The 25,426-nt window shown below is 37.5% G+C and overlaps 1 protein-coding gene across 5 annotated transcripts in view; it reads left to right on the top strand.

Moving 5' to 3' along the window:
- MITF (melanocyte inducing transcription factor) overlaps nt 1-23,935 on the top strand; it is a 268,663-nt gene extending 244,728 nt beyond the window's left edge. For 3 of the 5 annotated variants that reach the window (XM_027864018.1, XM_027864019.1, XM_027864020.1), the window contains exons 6-10: nt 5,304-5,421; nt 9,422-9,478; nt 12,037-12,112; nt 17,179-17,326; nt 20,287-23,935. In XM_027864018.1, the coding sequence (XP_027719819.1) occupies nt 5,304-5,421; nt 9,422-9,478; nt 12,037-12,112; nt 17,179-17,326; nt 20,287-20,688 (801 nt within the window). In that variant the 3' untranslated portion in view covers nt 20,689-23,935. Of the gene's footprint in view, nt 1-5,303; nt 5,422-9,403; nt 9,479-12,036; nt 12,113-17,178; nt 17,327-20,286 lie in introns of all 5 variants that reach the window. The other 2 variants (XM_027864016.1, XM_027864017.1) reach the window with 1 other exon arrangement.
- Nucleotides 23,936-25,426: the final 1,491 nt, after the last annotated feature.

Raw genomic sequence — 25,426 nt, forward strand, 5'->3', positions numbered from 1 at the left:
TCCTCCTTTTCTCCTCCTCCTCCTCCTTTTCTCCTCCTCCTCCTCCTCTTCCTCCTGCTCCTCCTCCTCCTCCTCTTCCTTCTGCTCCTCCTTCTCCTATTTCTCTTTCTCCTCTTCTTTCTCTTCCTCCTCCTTTTTCTAATTTTAGTTCTAGACCTTGGCTTTCATCATTGTAAGAAATTCCCTTTACTGTTGTTAATCAGACCCTCACTTGTGCCTTACAGGCTTCAAAAGTTGCTGGTAGGCCCTCAAAGGTTGATTAACTTGCCTAGGATCACACATAGTTTATCTGAGTGCAGATTTGAACTCAGATCTTCCTGACTACAAGTTACCCCCTCCTTAGCTGCCTTTGGGTGCAGGATATTGTATTAGCCCCTTGCTTGAGCAAGTTATTGCCATATAAATAGATGACGTGTCCCTGTCCTCGAGCTCAGACTTTAGTAGTAGTAGCCATAGGGAGTACTCATGAAAGGATTTGCAAGCTTCTATAAAGCATAAAGCAACACGTATTGCCAGACTGACTTCACTTCAGTGCATATCATGGGTGCTGATGTGGGAACACACCTGCTCAAACACACCCTGTCCATCGAAGGCCTTGGTGCCGAGAACTTCCTTTATCCCTTCTTGGTCCAGCTGACCCTCACTGCAACCTCCTTTCGGAAGAAGAGAAAAGGGCATTTTGGAAATTGGAAAAAAGATGCCAGATGTTGTTGTTGATTTTCAGATGGCCAGCTCCACATTCTCATTGATGTCTGCATTTAAAAATTCAAACTTATTTAGCAAATTTTAGCAAAGAGGTCAGAATTAACAAGGCAAGGTCATGATTGGATTGGAAAGGTCAAGGTTGACCCTGAGGAAGCAGAAAGTCGTGTAGTGTAAGGACTGCAGAGAAGGAAGAGAGCAGTAGTGGCTTTTTGCTTGTTTGTTTTCTGAATTTTCTCCCAAGTCCCTTAGTCAAAGTACGCTCAATTGGGCAGGTGCAGTGTGTGTGTGTGTGTGTGTGTGTGTGTGTGTGTGTGTGTGTGTACATACATATATACATATATGGAATATATATGGAATTCTATGTATGTATATATATTTATATAAATGTATATATGATAAATCAAACATTTCCATAACATAGTATAATAAAAAGCTTTTTAAAAAATTAAAGCAGGACATGAGAAAAGACATTGGAAAGAAGATTCATTCATTCCCTGTATAAGGAATAAGTCCAAATGGATCTTAGCCTTTTGTTCTAGATTCTGGGAGAGCATGGTAGCCCACGTATATTCTCTCTTCACCATACTCTACTATAAGAGTTAGTATGTTAAATGTTTTTAAAAATAATTTTATTTATATCTTTTGTTTGACTAAATTTTTTATCTTCCTAAATTTTCCCCATATAGCTCCTCTACCCTTCCCAGAGAACCATCCTATGTAACAAATGAAAAAAAGAAATTAAACATTTTAAGAGAAAAAATCATTATGAAATGGATCAATTCATTAAAAAACAAAACAAAACAAAACACCTGCAGGGTTCGTTCCACACTCATGGATTTCTTGCCTCTGCAAAGGAGTTGGGGTTGGGGCTGGGGGGAAGTGTCTTCTCCTCTCTCTTCTTTGGGCAGATGCTTCTTCGGGGTAACTTGGCAACACTCATTTTCAGTTGTTTTGTGGTCATTCTTTCCACTTCCCCCTGTTGTCATTGTGTTTATTATTTTCCTGGCTCTGTCCTCCCCTTTGCATCAGTTCAAAAACACAAACAAAAGTTTGTGTTTCTCTGTGTTCATTCCATTCATCCCTTCTTATAGCACAATAATACTCGATTACATTCATATACCACTATTTGTTTAATCATTTTTCCACTTGATAAGCATCTAATTTTGTTTCCAATTCTTTGGGGCCATTAAAAGTGATGCTCTAATTATTTTGGAGTCTGTGGAGACTTTCTCTTTATCACTGACCTTCTTGGGGTATATGTCTAGTAGTGAAATCTCTAGACCAAAGAACATGCACATTTTAGTCACTTTATTTGCATGATTCTAATGAATGCTACAGGGCAGGTAGGTGGTGCAGTAGATAGCATGTCAGGAAGACCTGAGTTCAAAACCATCCTCAGACACTACTAGCTTTCTGACCCTAGGCAAGTCACTTAATCTTGTTTGCCATAGTTCCTCATCTGTAAAATGAGCTGGAGAAGGAAATGGCAAACCTCTCCAGGATCTTTGCCAAGAAAACCCCAAACGGGGTCACGAAGAGTTGGACACAACTGAACCCAACGAATGGTTGTTCTAACCTGCTGCTCCACCAATAATGCATTGTCGTGTCATTTTCCTAAAACCTCTCCCACATTGACTATTCCTTTCTTTTGTCATCTTTGCCTGTTTGTAGGGTAGGAGGTAAAACCTCAAGGTTGTTTTGATCTGCGTTTCTCTTATTAGTGACTTGGAGCATTCATTTATATGGGTTATTGGTTTGTAATTCTTCTGAGAATTGCTTATTTATATCCTTTGACCACTTATCTAGTGGGGAGTGGCTTTGGTCTTATATATTTTTATCAGAATATATATGGACAAAATTTTTATCATGTGTGTATATGTATACACACATAATATAAATTTTGTGCACATATTACATGTATACATATAATGATTTTTCTACACATATGTGTACATATAATAAAAATTTTGTACATACATTATATATGTCTAATAAAAATTTATACATATATTATATATCTCCACAGATAATAATAAAAATGTGTACATATATGTATATGATACCAAAATTTTATCTGAAACATTTGATAAAATAATTTTTTTTCATTCACATTCTCCCTTCTGATACTTATGTGGAAATCATAGTACAAGTTATCTGGTAGGATTCATCCTTCTGCCTCTTCTACACTGCTTATATTGATTTGTCCTATTTTATTTTTATCTTTTGACTTTAGCCATTTGGCACAACACATGGTTGTGTGTACACACTTTGAAGTAGTCGTACAATTCTAGCGTTGGTAGGGACTTCAAAGATTGTAGGAGAACAGATTTCAAACTGGAAGGAACCTTAGATGCCACTGAATTCAATTCTCTCATTTTACAGATGTAGAAACTGAGGCACAGTTTCCTGATTCATATATTTTATCTGTACCTAGAACACAACACCTTCTTATATCTCCCTGAAGATCTCTAATCATAGGCAGCTCCCTACCTGCTGGGGCAACCTGTCTAATTTTCAGATTGCTCTGGTTGTTGAGGAGTTTTTCATTGTATTGAACCCTGAACTGCTTTCCTGTAATTTCAGCTCATTGATTCTACTTGGATTTCTGGGATGTGTCCAATTCTTCTTTCATATGAAAACCCTTCAAAAATCTGAAAACCTTGATCTTTATTTTATTACCCCTTTTTCTCCAAGCTCTGCATTTGCAATTTCTTAAAGCAACCCTTGTACTTCATGGGATTGAGTGCGGTCACCATTTTGCTGGTAGCTTCAGAATACCTGACAATTGTGTCTTTCATTCTAGCACGTTTCTCAGAGGCATGGCAGTGCCTAGCGCATAGTAGGCACTTAATAAATTTTATCGATTAATTATCACAGCCTAGAATAAAGTACAGTAGATGCCCCATGGCATAGCACTGTGGCCTGATAAGGAGAGTTCTCAAAATTAATTGAATTAAGTTTAAAAATATGAACAATCTAGAGTTGAAATAGACTACAGAAAATATTTTCTTTGTGGTTGAATTTATTTGGAATTTTTGTTTTGTTGGAGTGGGGGACTGTGTAAACCCCATGGACTATGGTGATTTCTGAAGTAGCGTGGCATAGTGGAGTGCCAGACATGGCAACTGAGCCTCATTTTCTACAGCTGTAAAATGGGGATAATAATAGCACCAATATCATAAGATTATTATGAGTATCAAATGAGGTCATGTATTTAATGTATCTCACAAATCTTAAAACACTCTATAAATGTAAGTTTCTATTGTAATTCATTGGTTTGGGACCAGACAGGGATGAGCTGGAACCAGCTTGAACAAGCCCAATTTGCAGTGTGAGCATTTATACTTTGGAAATCACAAAGGCGACAAATAATGGCTTGAGTAATTGGTTGATTGTCTAGACCCAAGAAAGTGATAGAGAAAATGTTAATCATGTAGATTAAATTTAAAAGTATGTCCTGCACATTTTTTGTTTTGTTTTGTGGAGATCCAGTTGTTAAACATTTACTAGCACATTCCAGGGTGATTTCATTAGAGATAGGGTGCTCCCAGTGAGGAAATTCCCTCCCTCAATGCAGATTGGCACCTGCTCTGCAACTTATAGCCATAGAAGGTTGCCTGGGGTACTAAGAGGTTGAGTGATTTGCCCAAGTTCACACACCTGGTATGAGGAAGGGGCAGGACTTGAACCTTGGTCTTCCTAATTATGAGATGATTATCTACTATATCATGTTGATACAATAAAAACAATATTATGATGATAATGATAATTATTATTCTATTTTCATAATTAAAAGCAATATAAGAGAATAAAATCATTGTAATGAGTTAATTCTGTAGATGTATATAATTAAAAAAGTCATGGCTGTCAAGACAGAATAGAGAAGCAATTTCCTTAGAAATGCCAAATTCGGAATAAACTGGAAACCCCTTTTTATTTTAAATGAGCTGCTTTAGGGTCTTACTATCTATTTTTCTTCCTTCCTTCCTTCCTTCCTTCCTTCCTTCCTTCCTTCCTTCCTTCTTTCCTTCCTTCCTTCCTTCCTCCCTCCTTGCCTCTCTTCCTCCCTTCCTCTTGTTTTTCTTTATTTGTTTCTTCCTTCCTATTCAGCCAGCTTTTAGTTTATTTACAAGAGTCAATGGGCTCCCTCTTGTGGCCTGAAAAGAAACCAACTCTGTTTCTGTTAGAAGACATTTTTTTTAGAAAGTAACGAAAGGAAAAAGCAGCATACTCCAAAAAAGCAGTATTCATTATGTTATGTAAAATTCTCTCAAACTAATGCCTTGAATTCCATTTCTCATAATAACCTGACATGGCTGACCGATGGTCAGATTCTGATCTTCGTTGTGACATGTGTGTTTGACATACCAATAGCAGCATCAGCTTGCAAGCCAAGAAGGCCTGTGAAATTGGGCAAAGAGAGTACATCCTTTCTTTTGGTAATGTGAGGATAAATATTTCAGATTTTTTTATAAAGGCACAGATAATGTTTTATCAATGATACTCAAAATTGATGTTGCATGAGATATCCGCTCTTTCTGTGTAGACCAGAACCTCCTTAGGAATTAATCATTTTGGGGTTTGTCCTTCTCCCACAGCTACCTGTTTCTGGAAATTTGATTGACCTATATGGCAACCAAGGCATGCCACCTCCAGGGCTGGCAATCAGCAACTCCTGTCCAGCCAACCTTCCCAACATCAAAAGGGAACTCACAGGTAAATAGTTGTTTCACTATATTTCTTGATGTCATGTGTTTATTCTTCAAAAGTCATCAGTTTTTGGCTCATTTCCTTTTTGTTCTCCATTTGGAAAATTGACTTATATTGAAATTCTCCATCTTTCAAATATGGCCACTCTGCCTGGTCCAGTTAAGTCAGTGTGCTTTCTCTCTGTTGCCATCATGCTCTAGATACCGCTTTGTTTGTTCATCCTGCTCTGCCGCTGGTGGCTATTCCTTTCCAGCTCTGACTTTCTCTTATAAATCTTCCCGATTAAGCCCATCCCATTCTAATCATTCTTTCAATACCCATGTCTTCACCAACAGAAGAAATTTCAGAGATGTTATTTTGTTGTCTAGTTGTTTCATGTGTGCATATTTCATTCCTCTGAGTAAATTCTAAGTTCCTTGAGGGTGGAAACTATGATTTATCTTATATTCCCCCAAATGTGCCCAGTCCAATACTTTGGATTCTTTAGTGGTGCTCAATAAATTCTACTTTGGAGAACAGAGTCTTTGTGGGTATTGGCAAATTGTTTTCATTTCTTCTGGTGGTTAAATTCTACATTTCACAAACAACACAGTGTTTCAGCTTTAAGAATAATAATGGGAGCAAATTTCTTTTTTACCTCTTTGGAGATCTTATATTTTCTTGTTATGCCATGTGCAAGAGATTTATTACAAGAGAAAACCTAAATTGTTATGCTGAGAGATAGCTATGGGAGATGTCGAGACAGTTGTATACTGGTGTCACTATTTCACTTAATGCTGTAGGGTATGAACTAATCCTTCAAATCGTGAAGAACGGGACTGAGGAGAATGGAAAGACCTCTTTCAAGAGGGGAGATTTGATTTGAGCCTTGAAGAAAGTCAGGGAAGCCAGGAGATAGAGTTGAGGAAGGGACAGATAGTCAGACGTGGAGAATGGCTAATGCAAAGGCATAAAGTCAGGAAATGGAGTGTCCTGTTCAAGAAATTAACAAGAAAGTCAATGTCACTGGATCATAGCTGTGGAGAGGAGAAAAGTATAAGAAGCCAGGAAATGTAGGAAGAGGTTAAGTTGTGAAGGGTGTAAAAAGCCAAACAGGATTTTAATATTTGATCCTGGGAGGTAATGTGGAGCCATTTGAGTTTATTGAGTGATGGGCACAGCATGGTCAGACCTTCTCTTTACAAAGATCATTTTATTACCTAAATGGAGAGAGGAGAGATTGGAACCAGGGAGACCAACCAGCAACTATAGCAGTGTGGTGTATATCAATGTATGTCAGTGGCGAGAAGGGGATATGTAAGAGAGATATTGTGAAGGTAGAAATGACACGTGTGTGTGTGTGTGTGTGTGTGTGTGTATGTGTGTGTGTTACTGAGGAGAGTAGTATATTATCAATCCTTTGGATTAAAAATCTCTGGAAGTCCAAAAACCATCTCAGGCTTGTATCCCAGAATTATCTTGTGCCTAAACATGGTACCATAACTTAAAATTATAACAGCAAGCAATGAGTAATGTTGGAAAAATGGAAGAATTGATTCTACTGAACATAAGAAGTATGATTTCAAATTCCACTTCCTAAAAAGTGGGATACTGTAAAGTGGACATGGTTTGGATACTTGTCATTTGAGCAGCCTGCAGACTAAATTCTATAAAAACAAAGCAAAAAAGGATGAAGCTGAGAAGTGGACTTCATAATGAAATGAATTCAGAATTTATAAGATGTTAAAAACAAAAACAACAAAAAAGTGTACCCTAAGTGGACAGGCCTTTGATTAGAATTTGGGAGAAAGCAGTTCTATTATGAGGTAAAAAAACGGAATGATTATAATACTATATAGTATGTATTCTATGTCATATAGGTATGTCACATATAGTTGTATCTCTATGTGATAATGTATAGATACAGCTACATTGTGTAATGTAGAATATGCTATATAGAATACTATATAGATAAAACTATATAGTTGTAGTACATATTAAAATTGACAAAACATTTTCCTCACAATTATCCCACATGGGAGGTAATGTTATCTCCATTTGACTAATAAGGAAACTGAGGCTTAAAATTACATGACTAGAAAAGGGGTAAGAGGCAGCTAGGTGATGCAGTGGAGATAGAGTACCAGGCGTGGAGTCAGAAAGGCTCCTCTCCCAGAGTTCAGATCACACACTAGCTGTGTGACCTTGAGTAAGTCACTTAACCCTGCTTGCCTCAGTTTTCTTATCTGTCAAATAAGTTGGAGAAGGAAATGGCAAACCACTCCAGTATCTCTGCCAAGAAAACCCTAAATGAGGTGGTGAAGATTTGAAATGACTGAACAATGACAAGGAGTAGTAGGATTAGAACTTTAATCTAGTACTGTTATGTCCACTATGCCATATTGCCTCAGTTTTCCCAACCATAAAATGAGAATAATATTACCTCCCTCAAATACCTTCATCCTCATTATGAAGAAAGCACTTTGAAAATGAGATCAACATTGGAGGAAGTCACTTTGCCCTTGAAATGGGAACAATTATCCCAAAGTGCATAGTAAGGTTCACTTTTATAAATTAATCATAAAGATGTGGCATGCCTAGTGAAGGCTCCCAATAATTTAGTTGTTATGTGAGTATGGTAGTTTTTTGTACCAATCAATTGATTGTTATCTCAAGTGTTTATTTAACTTTTACCATGAGTCAGGTGCTGGGTTAAGAGCTAAGGTTACACATATAAGCAGAGATATCAGCCCCTCTCCTGAAGGGGCTCATATTCTAAAGGGAGGGAATATGGCACAAAAAGGGAAGAGGATAAGGTTGGAGATGAAGAAAATGGCAAGCAGCCTGATGTAACGATAGCCTGGAAGTGAGGAAGGGGGTAGAGTTGGGGGAAGGCCTGGTTCTGGACAAGTTGAAAGCTCACTTATCAAAGCCTGGTTTCCCCAGGGTAGTGGTAAGGAGATGAGGATGTAGGTATCATGGCCAAGACATGGCATGAGGGCCTGAGCAAGATGTCAAAGCCCAGTATCCTAGGGGTAGAATTAATGGGGTTTAGAGGAGTATTATAGTGACTGAAAATTCCAATTGACCCTTGGTCAGTCCGCTAATGCATTGGTGACATACCTTGATCTTTAATATTCTTCAGAGAACTATTATGAAAATTGTTGTGGATTGTGAAGTTTCATTTTTACTTTCACTTAAATTCAACTTCAATGTCTTGTTGTAGTGTTTTGGTGACCCTGGGTTCTCCAGGCCCTATGGTTGAATCATAAGTTTTAACCACACCCTCCAAAGGTCAGAACACTTTAAATGTGGGCCCAGTGATGAATTTCATTTATGTCTGTTGTCCAAAGACCAGCCTAAGATCAGAGAAGCTCAGCACCAGGACATTGGGTGCCAGATGTTGATTTTTTTCTCCCGCATCAACTCACTGAGTTGTTCTCTTATTAGTAATAGCTTACATTTATATAGACCTTTAGGTGTTAGGAAGTTCTACATTATGCACCAGATTAGCAAGGACCTATGCCAATGAAATCACAGATTCTTCAAGTATTGAAGTAAATTAGTTTTAGCAGTGACTTTTTCATCTTCCTGTCTTATCTTAATTTTAATTGAATCCACTTCAATTCAACAAGTATTCATTCAACTTTTGGGAACAATTCATTCCCATTGAACAAATGTATTCAATTCAATTCAACAAAGGTTAATCTAGCACTTAGAATGTGCCAGAGACTGTACTAGATACTGCATACAAAGATAATTAAAACAGTCCTTGCCCTCAAGGAGCTTACATTCTACTCATGGGAAACAACTTAAGAAAATACAAAATATATACAAAGTCATTACAAATTAATCTCATTGGTGAGAGGAATGTGGAAATGCTATTTCTTTTTTTTTCTTCATGTTAAGTGAGATTCACATCCACTCATTTAGAAGATTAGATGTTTTGCAAATTGCATTTTGTTCCTTGAGCATTTCTAATATCTAATTACTTCATTCACGTGCACAGCGTGTATTTTTCCTACAGAATCAGAAGCAAGGGCATTGGCCAAAGAGAGACAAAAAAAGGACAATCACAACTTAAGTAAGTTGGTTTCATTCATTTTTAATCAATTGCATGATTGAAGTAGTGCTCATCCCTTGGTTACGAAATGTTACTTGAGTTTTTGGAAGAAAATGAATGTCTTTCATAGTACTAAAGTGATCAACAAGAAAAATCCCCATAAAAGAAGTTTGTTGTTTAGAAAAAATGAAGAAAACACTTATTTTCCTCTTCTATCTTCAAATGAGTCTTTGTTAGCCTTAGATCGTATCTTCCAATGATTACTCTTTCAGTAGCTTTATTTTTCCTTTCATAAATGAGGGAAGCATTGTGGGGCATACTGAATTCTGGGGTCTAGTCTCAGTTCTACCATACATATAACATATGATCTGGGGCCTCATCTTCCCCATTTGTAAAATAAAGGCCTTGATGACCCCTGAAACCTTTTGAAAGCCACTTCAGTTTGTTTTTTCTTTCCCCCTCTTTTTAAAGTATACAGATAACTAGATAATTAGTCAATAGAACTCATCATAGAAGGCTTCTTTTAAATGAAATGGGGAAGACTGTATAGAAACTTGCCCAAAACAGTATCGCCTTTGAAGTCTAAAGTAAATTTTTTATGAAATAAATATTCATTGTTGACAGGAAACAGTAAACTTGATCAGATTAAAATAATATTTATTGGGCTTCCAAAATCTTGTCTCATAGTTAGAAATTAATATTAAAAAGTAAAAATCTCAAGAGTCTTTGAAGAGTGTTGTATAGCAGAATTGAGAGCTAAAACTTAAATAACAGGGGTAACTTATAAGAAATAATGAAACCTTCTTTAATGTACCGAGTAATCTCCATAGCATCATAGACTAGAGCTAGAGGGAATATCAGACACCATCTTATCTGGGAATTTATTTTATTAATGTATTTCTTTTTAAAAAATATTAATTAATTTATTTTTAGTTTCCAACATTCACTTCCATAAGATTTTGAGTTCCTAATTTTATACCCTTGCTCCCCTCCACCCACCCCAGGATGGCATGCAATCTGATATAAGCTCTACATATACATATTAATCTATTTCTGTAGTTGCATTTTAGGAAAACGGGAGCAGATCACAGGGGGAAAAAAAGTATATCTAGGGAAGAGATCTTAAAAAAAAAATAACTTCCAGGTATAGTGTGTTATATATTTTACAACTACCACCCCATACAGTGGGCATAGGTGCTTTCAGAGTGATGACTCCAAGATACTCTAAGATCCTCACTCATTAAGGAAAGATTTAGTACTATTTAGTAGATGTTATTTCCTAAGGCAGGAAAGTTGGCTCATATAGTTTAGAAATATTTTTCTCTCAACAACATTTGAACAAAAAAGAGTTTCTGATTAACTTTCAGTTATTTTTTTAAATAGTTAATTAAAATATTCTATTTCTTGAGTCTTCTGCTTAAACAAAATTTTTTTAAAATTATATTTTATTTTTAATTTATGGAACAAAACAAGCATTTCCATAACAGCATAATTTTTAAAAATGATTGCACATGAAATGCAAATCTATTTATGTGCAACTTGTTATTCCTTTTAACTATATAATAAAGTTATTGTATAAATTGTCTTTTTTCCCTAGCTAATCAGATTTTAAATGGTACTAAATAGATTCTAATTGTGGCCATCTAAATAAAACATTTCTGCTGTTCATTTTCTCCCACTTCTGCAAATAAAATGGGAACTTTCTTTGCTCTGCCCTATGATTACATTGGAGCAGGGAACTCTCAGTGAGGAACCTCCCTTTATCAATGCAGAATGGCATCTCTTGTATGGCTTAGAATATTAGAGAGTTGACTGGGGGCATTTAGAAGCTAAATTATTTGCTCAGGGTCACACAAATAAATTGTTAATGGATGCGAATAGTTCATCTCATATATAAGTTATACATATATGGTTATATAAATTATACTACATATATAGTATATGCGTATATATTACATTGAAAAAACTTCACTTGCTTTTGAATATTTTTACAATTCAAAGGGACCTCAAGTCCATATATACATATGCATGTGTGTTTTATACATGCATGTGTGCACATATAGATATGTATGTGTGTACAAGAATATATAGATATGTATATGTGCATATGTATAAATAAATATATGTGTGTGTGTATATATATATATATGTGATAGGCAGTGAGGAATTTCATAGTAGAGGGACTGAATACTATATGTACATATACATACACATATGCATATACATATACATATACACTTACACCAGTGTGGAGGAGCGTAGTGTTAAGTAGATAGACTGAATACTTCTTGATGTATATAAATGTCTTTAGATTCACATAGGTCATTAGGGTTGGGAAAGACCATAGAATACATCCAGTCTCACCCCCTCATTTTTCAGATGCGCACACTGAGACTCAGACAAGTGGTGTGATTTACTTGCCCAGGTTCATATAATGGCAGGGCCGGGTCTCAAATCTCAGTCCTTGTGACTGCTAGTCAAACAGTCTTTTCTCTATTACAGAGTATCTTAATGTGATGTTATAAGTGAGTATGTTGTTTTATTCCTAATAAATATTTCTTGTTTCTTTCCCCTTGAAGTTGAGCGAAGGAGGAGATTTAACATCAATGACCGCATTAAAGAGCTAGGCACTTTGATACCAAAGTCAAATGACCCGTGAGTATAGTCTTATGTTGTTATGTATCATTTATTTTCTTTCATTTCATTTATTAATTCTGTCTCCAAATACTTATAGGTACTCTTGAAGTAGAGATCACCTCCTTAGCAATAAAGGGTCTTCTATAATTTTGACTCGCCATAGAATTTAAGGGTTGGGGAGGATGCCCATGGGACCATCTGTTTTGTTTGTTCCATTAATCTTATCATATTTTTACATCTCCATGTTCTCAGGGCTGTTGTAGATCTAATATACTTTCTCTTTTACCATTTATTGATTTGATCATGGAAGAGAGATGGCCAAAGATTTAGCCATCGGAAAGCTAAGAACATCTGGTGTGCAGGCTCAAAGATACTTGGCATTTTGTTTGTTTATGCCTTTGTTTTTTTGTTTCGTTTTAGGCAATTGGGGTTAAGTGTGACTAGCCCAGGGTCACACAGCTAGCAAGTGTCAAGTGTTTGGTGTGAGGCCGGTTTTAAACTCAGGTTCTCCTGACGTCAGAGCCAGTGCTCTATCCACTGTGCCACTTAGCTGCCCTTTATGCCTTTCTTTTAAGTATTATTTATTGCTTCAGGGACCCCGGAGATTTTTAACCAGCACTTTGGCATGATTTGGGCTTCCACGTCTCTTAATGTAGATAATGCCCATATTCACTAATGAGCCTACATGTAATGATCAGCGTTCATCAGTAATGATTAGAAAAAAAGGTCACTATAGTCCAGTACACTCTTTCCAGGAGTTCTCAGAAGCATGAATAGAGTTGATTTTATGAAAACCTGTAGCCACATGTACCTCTCTGATATTTGTTAATTGCAGATGATACTTTTAGAAATCATGGCTCTTGTTCTGTTATTCAGTGCTGGCTGGGTAATTAGGCTCTTTAACTTTCATGTTCTTTCACTGGTAAAATTCATCTACAGGACTCCCCTTTCTTTTATTCCTCCTCTTGTAAGGATCTGCCATAATAGCACATTGAACAAGAAAAATACTTGTTTAGTTCATCTGAAATTGGCACATTTGACATAAGATGGCTAGAGGAAATGTATGTCTCAATAGCATCTGCATAATGCAATGTCAAATTAGTCTCTGAACATGGCCTTTTAAGTCCCCCAAATAAGAGAAAAATGAAATCAAGACATGCCTATGCAAGGCTTGTGAAATTTGATATGTGTGTGATTGACAGAGGATTGTGACAAAATAAAATAACAAAATAATTTCTCATTCATTGTAAGCTACATAATGAATGTCTGAGTGAATTTTACATTTTCAACAGTTTTCTTCCCGGTTTTCAAGTAAAGTCATTTTAAAACTTGAAATATCCAAATTCTCCATTCAGCAATACCATTTTATAATACTTGGGGCTGTGACCTTCATTTGCTACAGTCAGCCTTGCATGAGAGTTGAAATTGAATTCCCATTTTCCTATTCTCTATCTGCTTTCACTTTTTTTTTTTTTAAAGCAGATTTTTATTTTAACTGCAGCCCGGGAACCTCTTTAGCCAAGTATTATTAAAAGATGGGGCTGTAGCAAAAGATAGTATTTGTATCTCTTCTTTTTCCTTCTTTGAAACAGAATGTTTATGTATTTCATTAGGTGAACCAACCACTGTCATTCTCTTTGTTCCCCATGTTGAAATAAAATATATTGCACTCTGCGGAAGGCCCGAGCACACATGCATGGATTGATTGAGTGTCATGCCAAAGTAAAAACTAAAAAGCAGTGTTGAAATAGTTCTGACCAACCTTGAAATGCTACTTCTGTCTTTCTGGCCTGGACCTGAGTACTGCCATGACTTACTTGAGGCTTGAGCTCTTATATTTATGTTTCTCTCCTGCTGTTAGGATTTTGTTCTTCCAAGAAGTTATTTCAGTCAATCAATAAGCATTTATAAAGGGCAGCAAAGGCTTCTTGCAGAAAGTGGCCTTGTGCTTGGTTTTGAAGGAAACCTGGGATTCTAAAAATGTAGAAGTGAGGAAGGAAAGCATCCCTGGGATGACAACAGCCAACGCAAAGATGAGAGATACAGTGTGAGGAGCAGTAAGGCGGGGGCAGTAAGGCAGGACTATAGAGTACGCGGCAAGAAGTAGCATGTAAGAAAACTGGAAAGGTAGGAATGAGAAAGGATGTGAAAGTCTTTAATGCCAGACAGAAGAATTTTATATTTGATCCCAGGGGGAATAGAGAGTCACTGGAGTTTACTGAATAGGATGGTGATCTGTGCCTTAGGAAAATCACTTTGGTCACTGAATGAGGGACGGATCTGAGTAGGTAAAGACTTAGGGCAGAGAGACCAAATAAGAGGGCATTGGCATAGTACAGGTGAGGGGTGATGATGGCCTGAACGAGGGCAGAATCTGTATGAGTGGAGAGGAGAGAGATACAAGAGATGAAGCAGAAGTGAAGGGTGGGGTGAGTGAGAGTGAGGAGCTGAGGAAAACACTGAGGTCATGAACCCTGGTGCCTGGGAGGATGGGGGTACCCCAGATAGAGATAATGAAGTTTGAAAGAAGGGAGCATTTTGAAGGAAAGATAATGAGTTCTGTATTTCATATGTTGAATTTGAGATGCCTATGGGACATCCAGTTGAAAATGGTCACTAAGCAATTGATGATGAAAGAATGGCGCTCCAGATAGCAGATACTGCTTGATGTAGTCATCTTTATAGAGATGGCCATTGAATCTATGGAAGCTGTTGAGGTCACCCAGGGAGGGAGTACAGAGAGAAAAAAGAAGTAAGCCCAAAACCTAATCTTGGGTACTCCCACAATTAAGGAGCACAACATGGATATAACCAAACTTTGTTCTGTGAAGTTTGGAGTCAGTCAAAGGCCTGCACTTGAGGACCTAGAGGGCCACATGTGGCCTCAAGGCTGCAGGTTCCCCAACACTGCCTTGGATAAACCACTTAGCCTCTCGGTGCTCTAGACATTGGTATCCACCTCAAATAGAAATAAAGGCCACTAATCCGTACATAAGGATACCTGCAGGCAGCATATTGAGTTAGTCTTAAAATGTAATGTTCTCTTTATGGTTTATTGTATTTTTATTTATTTTATCAAATATTTCCCAATTACAGTTTAGTCTGGTTTGGGCTTCCCTCAGGAGTTTTGCTGGCTGCATCTTTGACACCACCAAGACTCTAAGTTATAGTTGTTTTTGTTGTTGTTCAGTCATTTTTCAGTCACGTCTGACTCTCTGTGACCCCTTTTGGGGTTTTCTTGGCAAATATTTGCCATTTCCTTCTCCAGCTCATTTTACAGATGAGAAAACTGAGGCATATAGAGTGAAGTGACTTGCCCAGGGTCACACAGCTAGTATCTGAGGTTGGATTTGAATTCATGAAGAAGAATCTTCCTAACTCCAGGCCTGGTGCCCTATCCATTATGGTGCCACCTGGCTGCCCCTCTAAGTAATAGAGAAGATGCCAACTTGCATGGGTAGAGGGAATTTTCTCCTCAAACAATTCCCTGCAACAATGAACTCACAGGTCCAGTGTCTAATTCTACCACGGTAATTGTCATTGAAAGGCAACCCGTTGGAGTAAATTGCAGGCAGACCTCTGAAACTAGAAGACCTAGATTCGAGTCATGCCTGTGACTTATAGCTGTATGACCCGTGAGCTCATTGCTTAACCTCTCTATGCCCCCTACACTCCATTCTAAAGCTGTAATTTTCAGATGATTTGCCAACCTGCACGGGTAGAGAGAGTTTCCATATTTGGAGTTCTGTATATTGATGAAATCATCTGTCTGACATCTCTCACCCCTCCCTAAATGAAAATTACAATACTTATGTTTGCATATTACTCTGTTCTTTTTGAAATACTTTCAAATACAATATCTCCTTTGAGTTTCTTGACAGCCCTGCGAGAGAAGTGAGGCTGGTGAGGCCCAAGTAAACTTGCCAAGGTCACACAGCTCCTTAGTGATAGAGATACAGATGGTATGCTAGGGTTGATGTCAGAAAGACCTGGTTTCACTTATCAGCCCTTTGACCCCTTCATAAATCACTTAAAGTTACTCAGTCTCACTTTCCTTATTAGTAAAATGGGGCTAAAAATAGCATAGCGTTATTGAAAGCACCAAATAAGATAATGAACGTAAAGTATATTGCAAACCTTAGGTACTATGTAAATGTCAACTATAATAGCTATTTTTATAGATGATATTTTATTCATTATTGATGTTAATAACATTGCTAATATTCCTACTACAATTAATCCACTGAGGCAGATTTAGGTTGAAATTAATTGACAAGGATCTGTTAAAGACCTACTATGTGCTAGGCACCAAGGGTACAAAGACAAAAATAAAGCAGCTCCTACTCTCAAGGCTCTTATATATTTTATAGATAACAGGTAAGGAAAAATTTCTTAACAAGGATTCAGAAGGGCTGCCTCAGAGCATCCATGGGGTCATGCAACTGGAGGTCTTCAACCAAAAGGAAGAGAACAGATTTTATAAACCACCTGCTGTGTGCTGGGGACTTTGCCAAATGCTTTACAAATATTATCTCATTTGATCATCACAGACAAACTGGGAGGTAGGGGCTATTATTATCTTCTTTTTAAAACATTTGAGGAAACCGAAGCTTATGTGGAGAAGTTAAATAACTTGCCCAGGTCACACAGCTAATAAGTGTCTGAGGTCAGAACTGAACTCAGGTCTTCTTGACTCCAGACCCAACCCTCTATCTAGCCCCAGCCCCCAAACTGGATTTAAGCCATTTGATCATGGTGCCAAAGGGATTCTTGTTCAGTTATGAGTTGGAGTAGATAATCTTTGAGGTCCCTTCTATCCCTGAGATTCTATGATCCTATTTTTTTTTTATTCTACCACACTACTAATATATCTCTGTATTTGTTTTTTTTTTTTTGGTATGTGAACACATTTGAAATTAGTGTTCATTGAAAACATGATCCCTTTAGCAAATCACATTTTCTTGACTGCATAAGTTGACCAAAAAGGAGTAAAAGTGGTTAGTTTAAAATGATAGGTTCAAAATGTGTCTTTTGAATTTTGACTGAAGTGTCAAAGGTCCATTTGTCTCCCTTGTCTGCTGCAGAGATATGCGTTGGAATAAGGGAACTATCTTGAAAGCATCTGTGGACTACATTCGAAAATTGCAGAGAGAACAGCAGCGGGCAAAAGAACTTGAAAACAGACAGAAGAAACTGGAACACGCCAATAGGCATCTTCTGCTCAGAATCCAGGTATGTGGACTTACTCCGAGGGAGGGAATCCTCCGGGAAGGAATGTGTTCAAGAACGAGCAGAGTCTGTGTTACTTTATTTGGTTACTTGGTTGATTAGCTTGCCTTTCACTTCCAGAAACACAGTCTGAAGTGTTTCATGATCTTTATTGCTAAATTCCCTGGAGTGCCAGACTTCGTGGGGTCTGTGTTGTGAGGCGGCCTGCCTGGGAAAAGACACTGGATTAAGGGTTTGTTTGTTCAAGTCACTAAACCTGCTTAGATGGTAAATGACATCTCTCAAGAGAAATCATGGTGTTGGACAGATTTGGATTTGGATTTGGAGCCGGAAGGCCTGGGTGCGGATCACATACTAACCCTTATGAGCAGTGTGACTGTGGGCTCTGTTCTCTCCTCTATAGTCATTTATATATGCTTATTGGCAACTTGTCTGTACCTTGAAGTCTTGGAGAGGCTCCAGGTATGTGGAGAAGTGAGTGACGTGCCCACAGCCAGGAGGCAGACCTGGATCCAGTATTCAATGAGCATTAGCATATATCTCTCTTTCTCTCTCTCTCTCTCCATCTTTCTCTTTCTCTCCCTCTTTCTCTCTCTCTCCCCTTCCCTTCATCTCTCCTGTTCTCTCCACTCTTTCTCTCTTCTCTCTCCCTCCCTTTATCTCTTCATCTCTCCCCATCTCTCTTTTCTTTCTCTACCCATTTCTCTGCCTCCCATCTCCTTCTCTGTCTCTCCCTCTCCTTTCTCTTCTTCTCTTGCTCCCTTCTCCATCCCCCATCTCTCCATTTCTCTCCCTCCACCTCTCTTTTTCTCTCTTCCCCTGTTTCTCCATCTTTCTCCCTCCCTTCTCCCTCTTTCCCTCTATCTCTCCACCTCTCTTTTTCTCTCTCTTCTACATCTCTTTCTCTCCCTCCATCTCTCTCCCATCTCCCTTCTCCCTTCTCCCTTCCTCCCACTATTTCTTCATATATCTCTCTCCCTCTACCTCTCTCTCTCTCTTCCTTTCCTGCCGTCTCTCTCTTTCTCTCTCTGTCTCTCTTTCTCTGTCTCTCTCTCTTCTCTCTCTCTCTGTCTCTCTCTGTCTCTGTTTCTCTCTCTCTCTCTCACACACACACACACACACACACAAGTATGTAATGAGCATTAGCATGTAGGAGTGGATTTAAGTGAATACTCTTTTTCAAATTGGGCTTTGGGGTTTCTTTTCATTTGTTCTTTAACTGAGTGAGGCATGTAGAAATTTTTACAGGAGAAAGAGCCTGTAACCTTAACATCAGTGAAATGGCTATTTTCTTAAATGGCCTGGGACTGAAGAAATTACATCTGCAGAGACATGAATTTCCAGAGATTTTATAAAGGAATAGACATGGGTAACCACCTCATTTCATACTCACCATCTGATACTTGTATTCTAGTAAAAGAAATAGCCAAGAGAATCAAGGACTCTCACCTTTGCAATGTCAGGAGAAAGACAGGAAGGGCTGGTGTGGAATTTGGAGGGGGGTGGTTTGGGCAAGAGTTGCACAAGATGGGCAGGCATGGGTAGGTTGCATTCTGCATTGCTGATAAGAACTTAAAAAGAAAAAAAAAGTTATTACTAATATAGTACTCTGATTTAGGCCACAATCTGCTATAAACAGCATTAATTTATATTCAAGCTATTTTTGGGCCAGCAAGGTGGTGCAGTGGATAGAGTGCCAGGTCTGGAGTCAGGAAAACTCATCTCCCAGAGTTCAAATCTGGCCTCAGATACTTACTGTGTGACCTTGGGCGAGTCACTTAGCCCTGTTTGCCTCAGTTTCCTCATCTATAAAACAAGCTGGAGAAGGAATGGCAAACCAGTCCAGTATCTATACCAAGAGGACCCCCCATAGGGTCATGAAGAGTTGACAGAATTTCCTAATTTGACTTATTTTTGATTAAGTTTCTGGTTATCACCCTTAATTCTAAGAATTTTCTAAAAGTCTGGAAAGGTTTTTTGAGAAAAATAGTATTTTTAAAATATTTCTAGAGAAAGCAAAAGGAGACATTTATTGTGCTTCTGTACGTAGTAAACAGCAGAGCTAGAGTTCAGGTCTCATGTCTCCAAGCCCTTCATTCTTTCCCCTGAGCCATGCTGCTTCCCAGTAATAATAAATGCCTTTTAGAGAGTGTTTTAAAGAGAATAAGGTATTTCACATACATTATCACTTTTGGGTTTTGTAACAACCCTGTGAATTAAGTACTACTAATATCATTGTCCCAATTTTACAGATAAGGAAACTGAGGCACATAGCCGTTAAGTGATTTCTTCATAGGAGATTAAAAATAAATTTTTTAGGAACATCCATTGGTTAGCATATTAATGGTATTGTGAAAGGCTAGTTCCCTTTTTAAAACACTTTTAACCTTTTATGTAGCCCCTTGAGCTGCATTCAAAGTGCAATTTATCATTATCACTGGATGTGGAGAGTGAGTCTATTTGTATAGGGAATGCCTGGTGGGGAAGTTGCCCATCCCAATGAATGGCACCTATTCTGTAATTAATAGTCTTGGAGAATGGCCCCAAATACTTAGGGTTTAAGTGACAAGTGACTAGTGCCTAGGGTCATACCACAAGTGCTTGTCGGAGATTGGACTCACACCCCATTCTTCCTCCTCTGTGGCTAACTCTCTCCCCACTCTTCTATTCTGTTTCTTCCTCTTATTATCATAGTTCTCTATTTCCTTAGCATCATGAAGTAGAGAAATCTTACTGCCTAGTAGATTATATTTTGATATTCAGAATCTAAAACCAGAAAGAATACAATTATGGAGAGATTGAGTCTGCTTTCTATGGCTAGCCTAAGCTTCATCACCCAAAGGCTGGACTCTTGGCACTTGAAACATTTTTTAAAAAATAAGAGTACTTATATTTTCTCTGGGTCTCATTAATTATTAGTTTTATCGTTGTCATCATCATTATCATTTTTATCATGATTTTAGGAACTTGAGATGCAGGCTCGAGCACATGGACTTTCCCTCATTCCATCTACGGGGCTTTGTTCCCCAGATCTGGTGAACCGTGTCATCAAACAAGAGCCGGTCCTTGAAAACTGCAGTCAGGATGTCCTTCAGCATCACCCAGACCTCACCTGCACAACCACCCTTGATCTTACAGATGGCACCATCACTTTCAGCAATAATTTGGGAAACGGGACAGAAACAACAACTGCCTACAGCGTCCCTACCAAAATGGGCTCCAAACTGGAAGACATCTTGATGGACGACACTCTCTCTCCCATCGGGGTGACGGATCCACTTCTCTCGTCGGTATCTCCCGGAGCTTCCAAAGCAAGCAGCCGGAGAAGCAGCATGAGTATGGAAGATACTGATCACGCCTGTTAGCAAACGTGTGATCGGCCTTCTCATGAACTGCTTCATTTCCTGATCAGTAGATTCGATGATTTTACCTTTTGGGGTTTTCTTGATAATTTTCCTTTAATATAAAAAAATTTTTCATGCTTCATTGATAGCCCAGTCTATATTTTATTTTTTAGAATTTTGTGAAAGACATATATTCTATTTTAAAATTACCAATGCCTCCAAAGTATTGTACAAGACACGTACAGTATCTGTGAACTGGATTCACCGTGAACTTTAGAATTCTGAGCAATAGAATTTTGAATCAAAATCATGGTCAACTTTTATTCAGGTGAAACTTGGTTTGAGACTTCATGCCAGCTCTTTACTTGGAAATGAAATGTATGAGTTTAATGGAAGAATGTAAAGCAACCAAAAAGCCCTTTGCCATTTTGTAAATGTATTGATTTATTAGTGCTGCCTTAAAAATACAATATCCTTCCAGCATTGTTTAGTCTTTATACCACAGACTATTTTAAGAGATACTATTACACTCTTAGAGAACAACTAATTATATATATAACATATACTTTTTTTTTTTTTTGCCGGTTGGTTAAGAAACATTACCGATGGCTGTTTTCAGGGCACAAGAAGAAAGGAGAGATCAAGACTGCTCAAATAGAAAGCTTGTTTTAATCTCACTCTCAATTTCTCGATGCTTTTATGATCTTGTCTTCTCAAATGAGTGTGGTTCAGCTTTTCATAAGAAAAATATTTTATTGTGGAAAAAGAAATGTTGTACTTTCCAAGTCAGATATCAAGGAGCACTTGAAAGTTTTTTTTTTTCTTTTTAAAAATTTTCATTTTTAGGCATAAAAACTAAACTGGGCACATTTCTAATTGGCTTTAGGACTTTAATTTTTAAAAAAAATGTGTTGTACTGTTAATTTGATTTGTATGGATTCTTTATTCTCATCATTCTTTTCAATACATTTGTATTCATTTATAAGGATATGCATCTAAAATGACAAGTTTTCAACATTTTTAAAACTCACTGGTTTTCTGCATTCTTTATAAACACTTGAATGGAAGATTTTTTTGCAGGGTCCTGTGTTTAAAAGAGAGATTTGAGAATATTTTGTATATTATAGTCTCACTTGGAAACGTTTTTAAATGCATTTAAGATGTAGTATAAATAGATTAGGTAAACAAGGCTTTATAGACAAAAATAAACTTACATATTTATTTTTAGTGATACAAAAAATAGAAATATTCTTGCAAACCAATAACCGTAGAGTTAATATGCCCATTACGGTCATAGAAATGGGGGAGGGGATTGTTTCATCAAACTCACAGGCATTTTTTTTTAAAGAGAGAGATTACTATATCGGCAAATTACTGTTACTTGATAATGTTGTTAACATTTTAACATACAACAATGTTGTAAAGGTAGTTTCAGTGCATTATCTACTCAAGTATAGTCCTATGCAATAACTGTAGCATTATCTGTATTATATCAAGCCTAGATGTTTGACAAAGATTTGCCATAGGGTGTTACAAGCCAGGCTGACAAATGGAATTTCTCAGTAGTGGCCTCCAATTTGATTGTAAGAGGCAGAAAAGCTTATCTCATTCAGAATGAAGTGCCTTAAATATAGGAGTAGTCTTCTTTGGACTAGCACTGACTGAAGTGTGACATAGGAGAAAGTTTTCAGGTGTTTTTTTTAAGAGTTAAAAGGAGGGAGTAGCATGGTGCCTACGTAGACATTAAGAGCTTCCAATTTTCCTTCAGCCATTTAAAAATATTAAATATATTTTGGTGAGAGTGCCAACTTTTTTCATCAGGAAACTTTTTTTTTCAAGATGGTCTTAAAAAATAGTATTTAAAAGTCAAATGTGAATTGATAATGAATGTGGATTGAGAACGTCAGTTACACGAGTGAAAAAAAAATCAATTGCACATTTCCCATGCAAGTTGGGCTAGGAAAATCCTTGGAAACACTGATGATGCTATCAATTTTTATAGCTTTATTACTTGAGGGGGTAGGGAAAAAACTTTCCCATTCTTTCAACCCCCCCCATCATTGTACAGTTCTTTTACCTAGGTAGTTATGCAATTGCCGATTTGTGCTTGAACTGCTAATTGTACCATAGGTGTTCATTGATACAATCATAGCATTGTCCCTCTTCTTTTCCTGTTTCTATGGGGGAGGGAAGGGGGTAGAAACTGGCAAGGATGAAGGTCAAAGTCTGCACTGTCATTCGGCCTCCTTTTCCTTAGCCAGTTTGGAGAAATTCTAGCCAGCTTATGGCTTGGGGTGGGGGGAAGGGGACTGTATGGAGGACACTGGCCTTTGTAATCTGATCAGCACTAAACAACCTGCTTGAAACGTTTATTTATAGACTGTATGGCATTCTGTACCACGACCCTGCCTCCCGCAGCCTCTGGGTAATCAGTCAGTCAGTCAAGAAACTTTTATTAAGCACCTACCATGTGCCACTGTGCCAAGCACTGGAGCTAATTGCTGGCTCCTCTTGCCCTTGGTTGCAACAGAGGATAAACCAGGTCACTAAAGAGAATGAGAGAGAAAGAGAGAAGAGCACAGGAGGCTGCACCAGTAGTCTGGGGGTGGTTTTATTTATTTCTTTTTTGCCACAGGCAGAGTGGAATCATTGCAGTGACCAGTGGGTCAGAGAGTCAGGAGTTTTGGGGGCAGTATGTTGTAGTCATGAGATAAAGATGCAGCCCATGGAGATGGCCGATTACGGTCCTAGGGCCCTTACTCTGAAATGACCGCAATGCCAGACTTGTCCAGCCACCCCCTTATATTAGGGATGTGAAATACCCAGCGTTCTAATGTTGCCAAAACCATGTATCCAACATGACAATGTATAGTAACAATGTAGTTCTTTCCGTTTCTTTTTTTAGACAATAAAGCAATAAACTTTGCAACCAATACCACTTAAGAGAAAGATGAAAAGAGACAAGAGTCAAACTCACAGGGATGCACTTATTCATGTTTTTGAAGAAAAATGCACTGGGGAGAAAGCTGATATAGATAATAGTATATTAAAAAAAAAAGAGAGAGAGACAAACCTTTTCTTGAAAAAGTAACAAATGACTGTCTCTTGCCGATGCTTGGTACTGTAATGTGGATATATTTACCTGCTGTTGACCACAGCAACGCTTTGTGTATGGTCCACAGCACTGTCAACTATGGGTCAATATTAATGTATCCAATTGATCTGTTCTTGAGAAACTTATTAAAGCATTTGGTTTTTCACATGCTTAGTGGTGGCCGATGGTGTTGAGTTAATGCCAGAGTTCATTGTGCGTGTTTGAGTTTCTGTTTTCAAATATTGCCTTGAAGTCTTGTATATTTAGTGCTGGGAGGAACCTCAGAAGCCATCTGGCCCAGTCTTCTCATACTTCAGATGGGGAAACTGTGGCCCAAGAAAGGAACATGTCCAAGGTCACACAAGTAGTAAATAACTAGAATCAGAATTCCCTCCCACATCCATTGACTCAAAATCTGGTGCTCTTTTATCCAAAAAGCAATCCAATTCAATTCAATGAGCATTTATTAAATGCCTTCTGCCCACCAAGTACTGTGTTAGGTTCTGGGAATACAAAGACAAAACTGAATGTCCCCTGACCTCAAGCACATTACTTTCTATTGGGGAGAAGGAGCGTGTACCAGAAAAGTAAATACAAAATTATTATGGAAGGAGTACAGTAGCAGCCAAGGAGATAAAGAAAAACCTACAAAGGTTTAAACCTTTTTTTTTGTGTCATGGTGCCCATCTGGTGAAGCCTAGAGACTCTTCTTAGAATCAGATTTTTAATTGCATAAAATAAAATACATAACATCACCAGGGAAATCAATAATATTGAAATACAGTTATCAAATTATTTTAACAAATGAGTTACGCTATAGGAATCTCTGACCTAATAAAAGAGATTGTTTTGCACTGAGCCTTGAAGAAAGCTATATATTCCCATTTTCCATTGATTCTAATGGGTGACAAATTGTAAAATATTTGGAAAAAAACAGCAAAAGTGCTTTTTTGTCTTAAATGCTACTCATCTTGCCTTTTATTCGAAACATTTTCAACTACATGATTTATAATCTTAAAGGTTGTAATTATCTATTTTTTTTCTAAATCAGGAGAAATCTTAGGGTCTGATAATATTAATTATATGCCTTAGCTTTTGTAGTTTAACTTAAAATGTTGTTTTTGTTGGATGTAATTTTACGTGAAGAGAAATTATTAAGTCTTCTATGTGTATTTACACGAGGAATTTTGGTATTTAAAATACATTTATGTTATTAGACATTTCATCAAAATAGCAGCTCTAGGCTGGTATTCATTTATTTCAATACTTAAGAATTTTTTCTTAAGTGTTTGATTTGAATTGGAAAGTGTCAGATTTAACATGTCTCTATTCCCTAGTCATACCTTAAACTTCTGCCCTTTAAAAAAAAAATACTGCTAAACCTCTGGAGAAAAGTATCATGAAATTTCTAACTCTGCTAATCTGTCAGCTCCTTTCTTTAAAACCTTGCAGATTCCCCCCCTCCCCCCGATAAAATTATAATATAGCCCTAGGAAAGCCATTCTTTTTTGAGGTTATTTTATCATTTATTTCCATTTGTCATAAAAAGAAATTTTAGTTTCAGATCATGAATTCTTCAACAAAAAGAAATTGAGAAACTGCCTTTGGGAGGGGCTACTGTTCGTGTACTGCAGGAAACTTTATATGTATGTTCACTAGCTATCT

This window comes from Vombatus ursinus, unplaced genomic scaffold (assembly GCF_900497805.2).
Source record: "Vombatus ursinus unplaced genomic scaffold, bare-nosed wombat genome assembly UNPS02014773.1, whole genome shotgun sequence".
Taxonomy (NCBI): Eukaryota; Metazoa; Chordata; class Mammalia; order Diprotodontia; family Vombatidae; genus Vombatus; species Vombatus ursinus.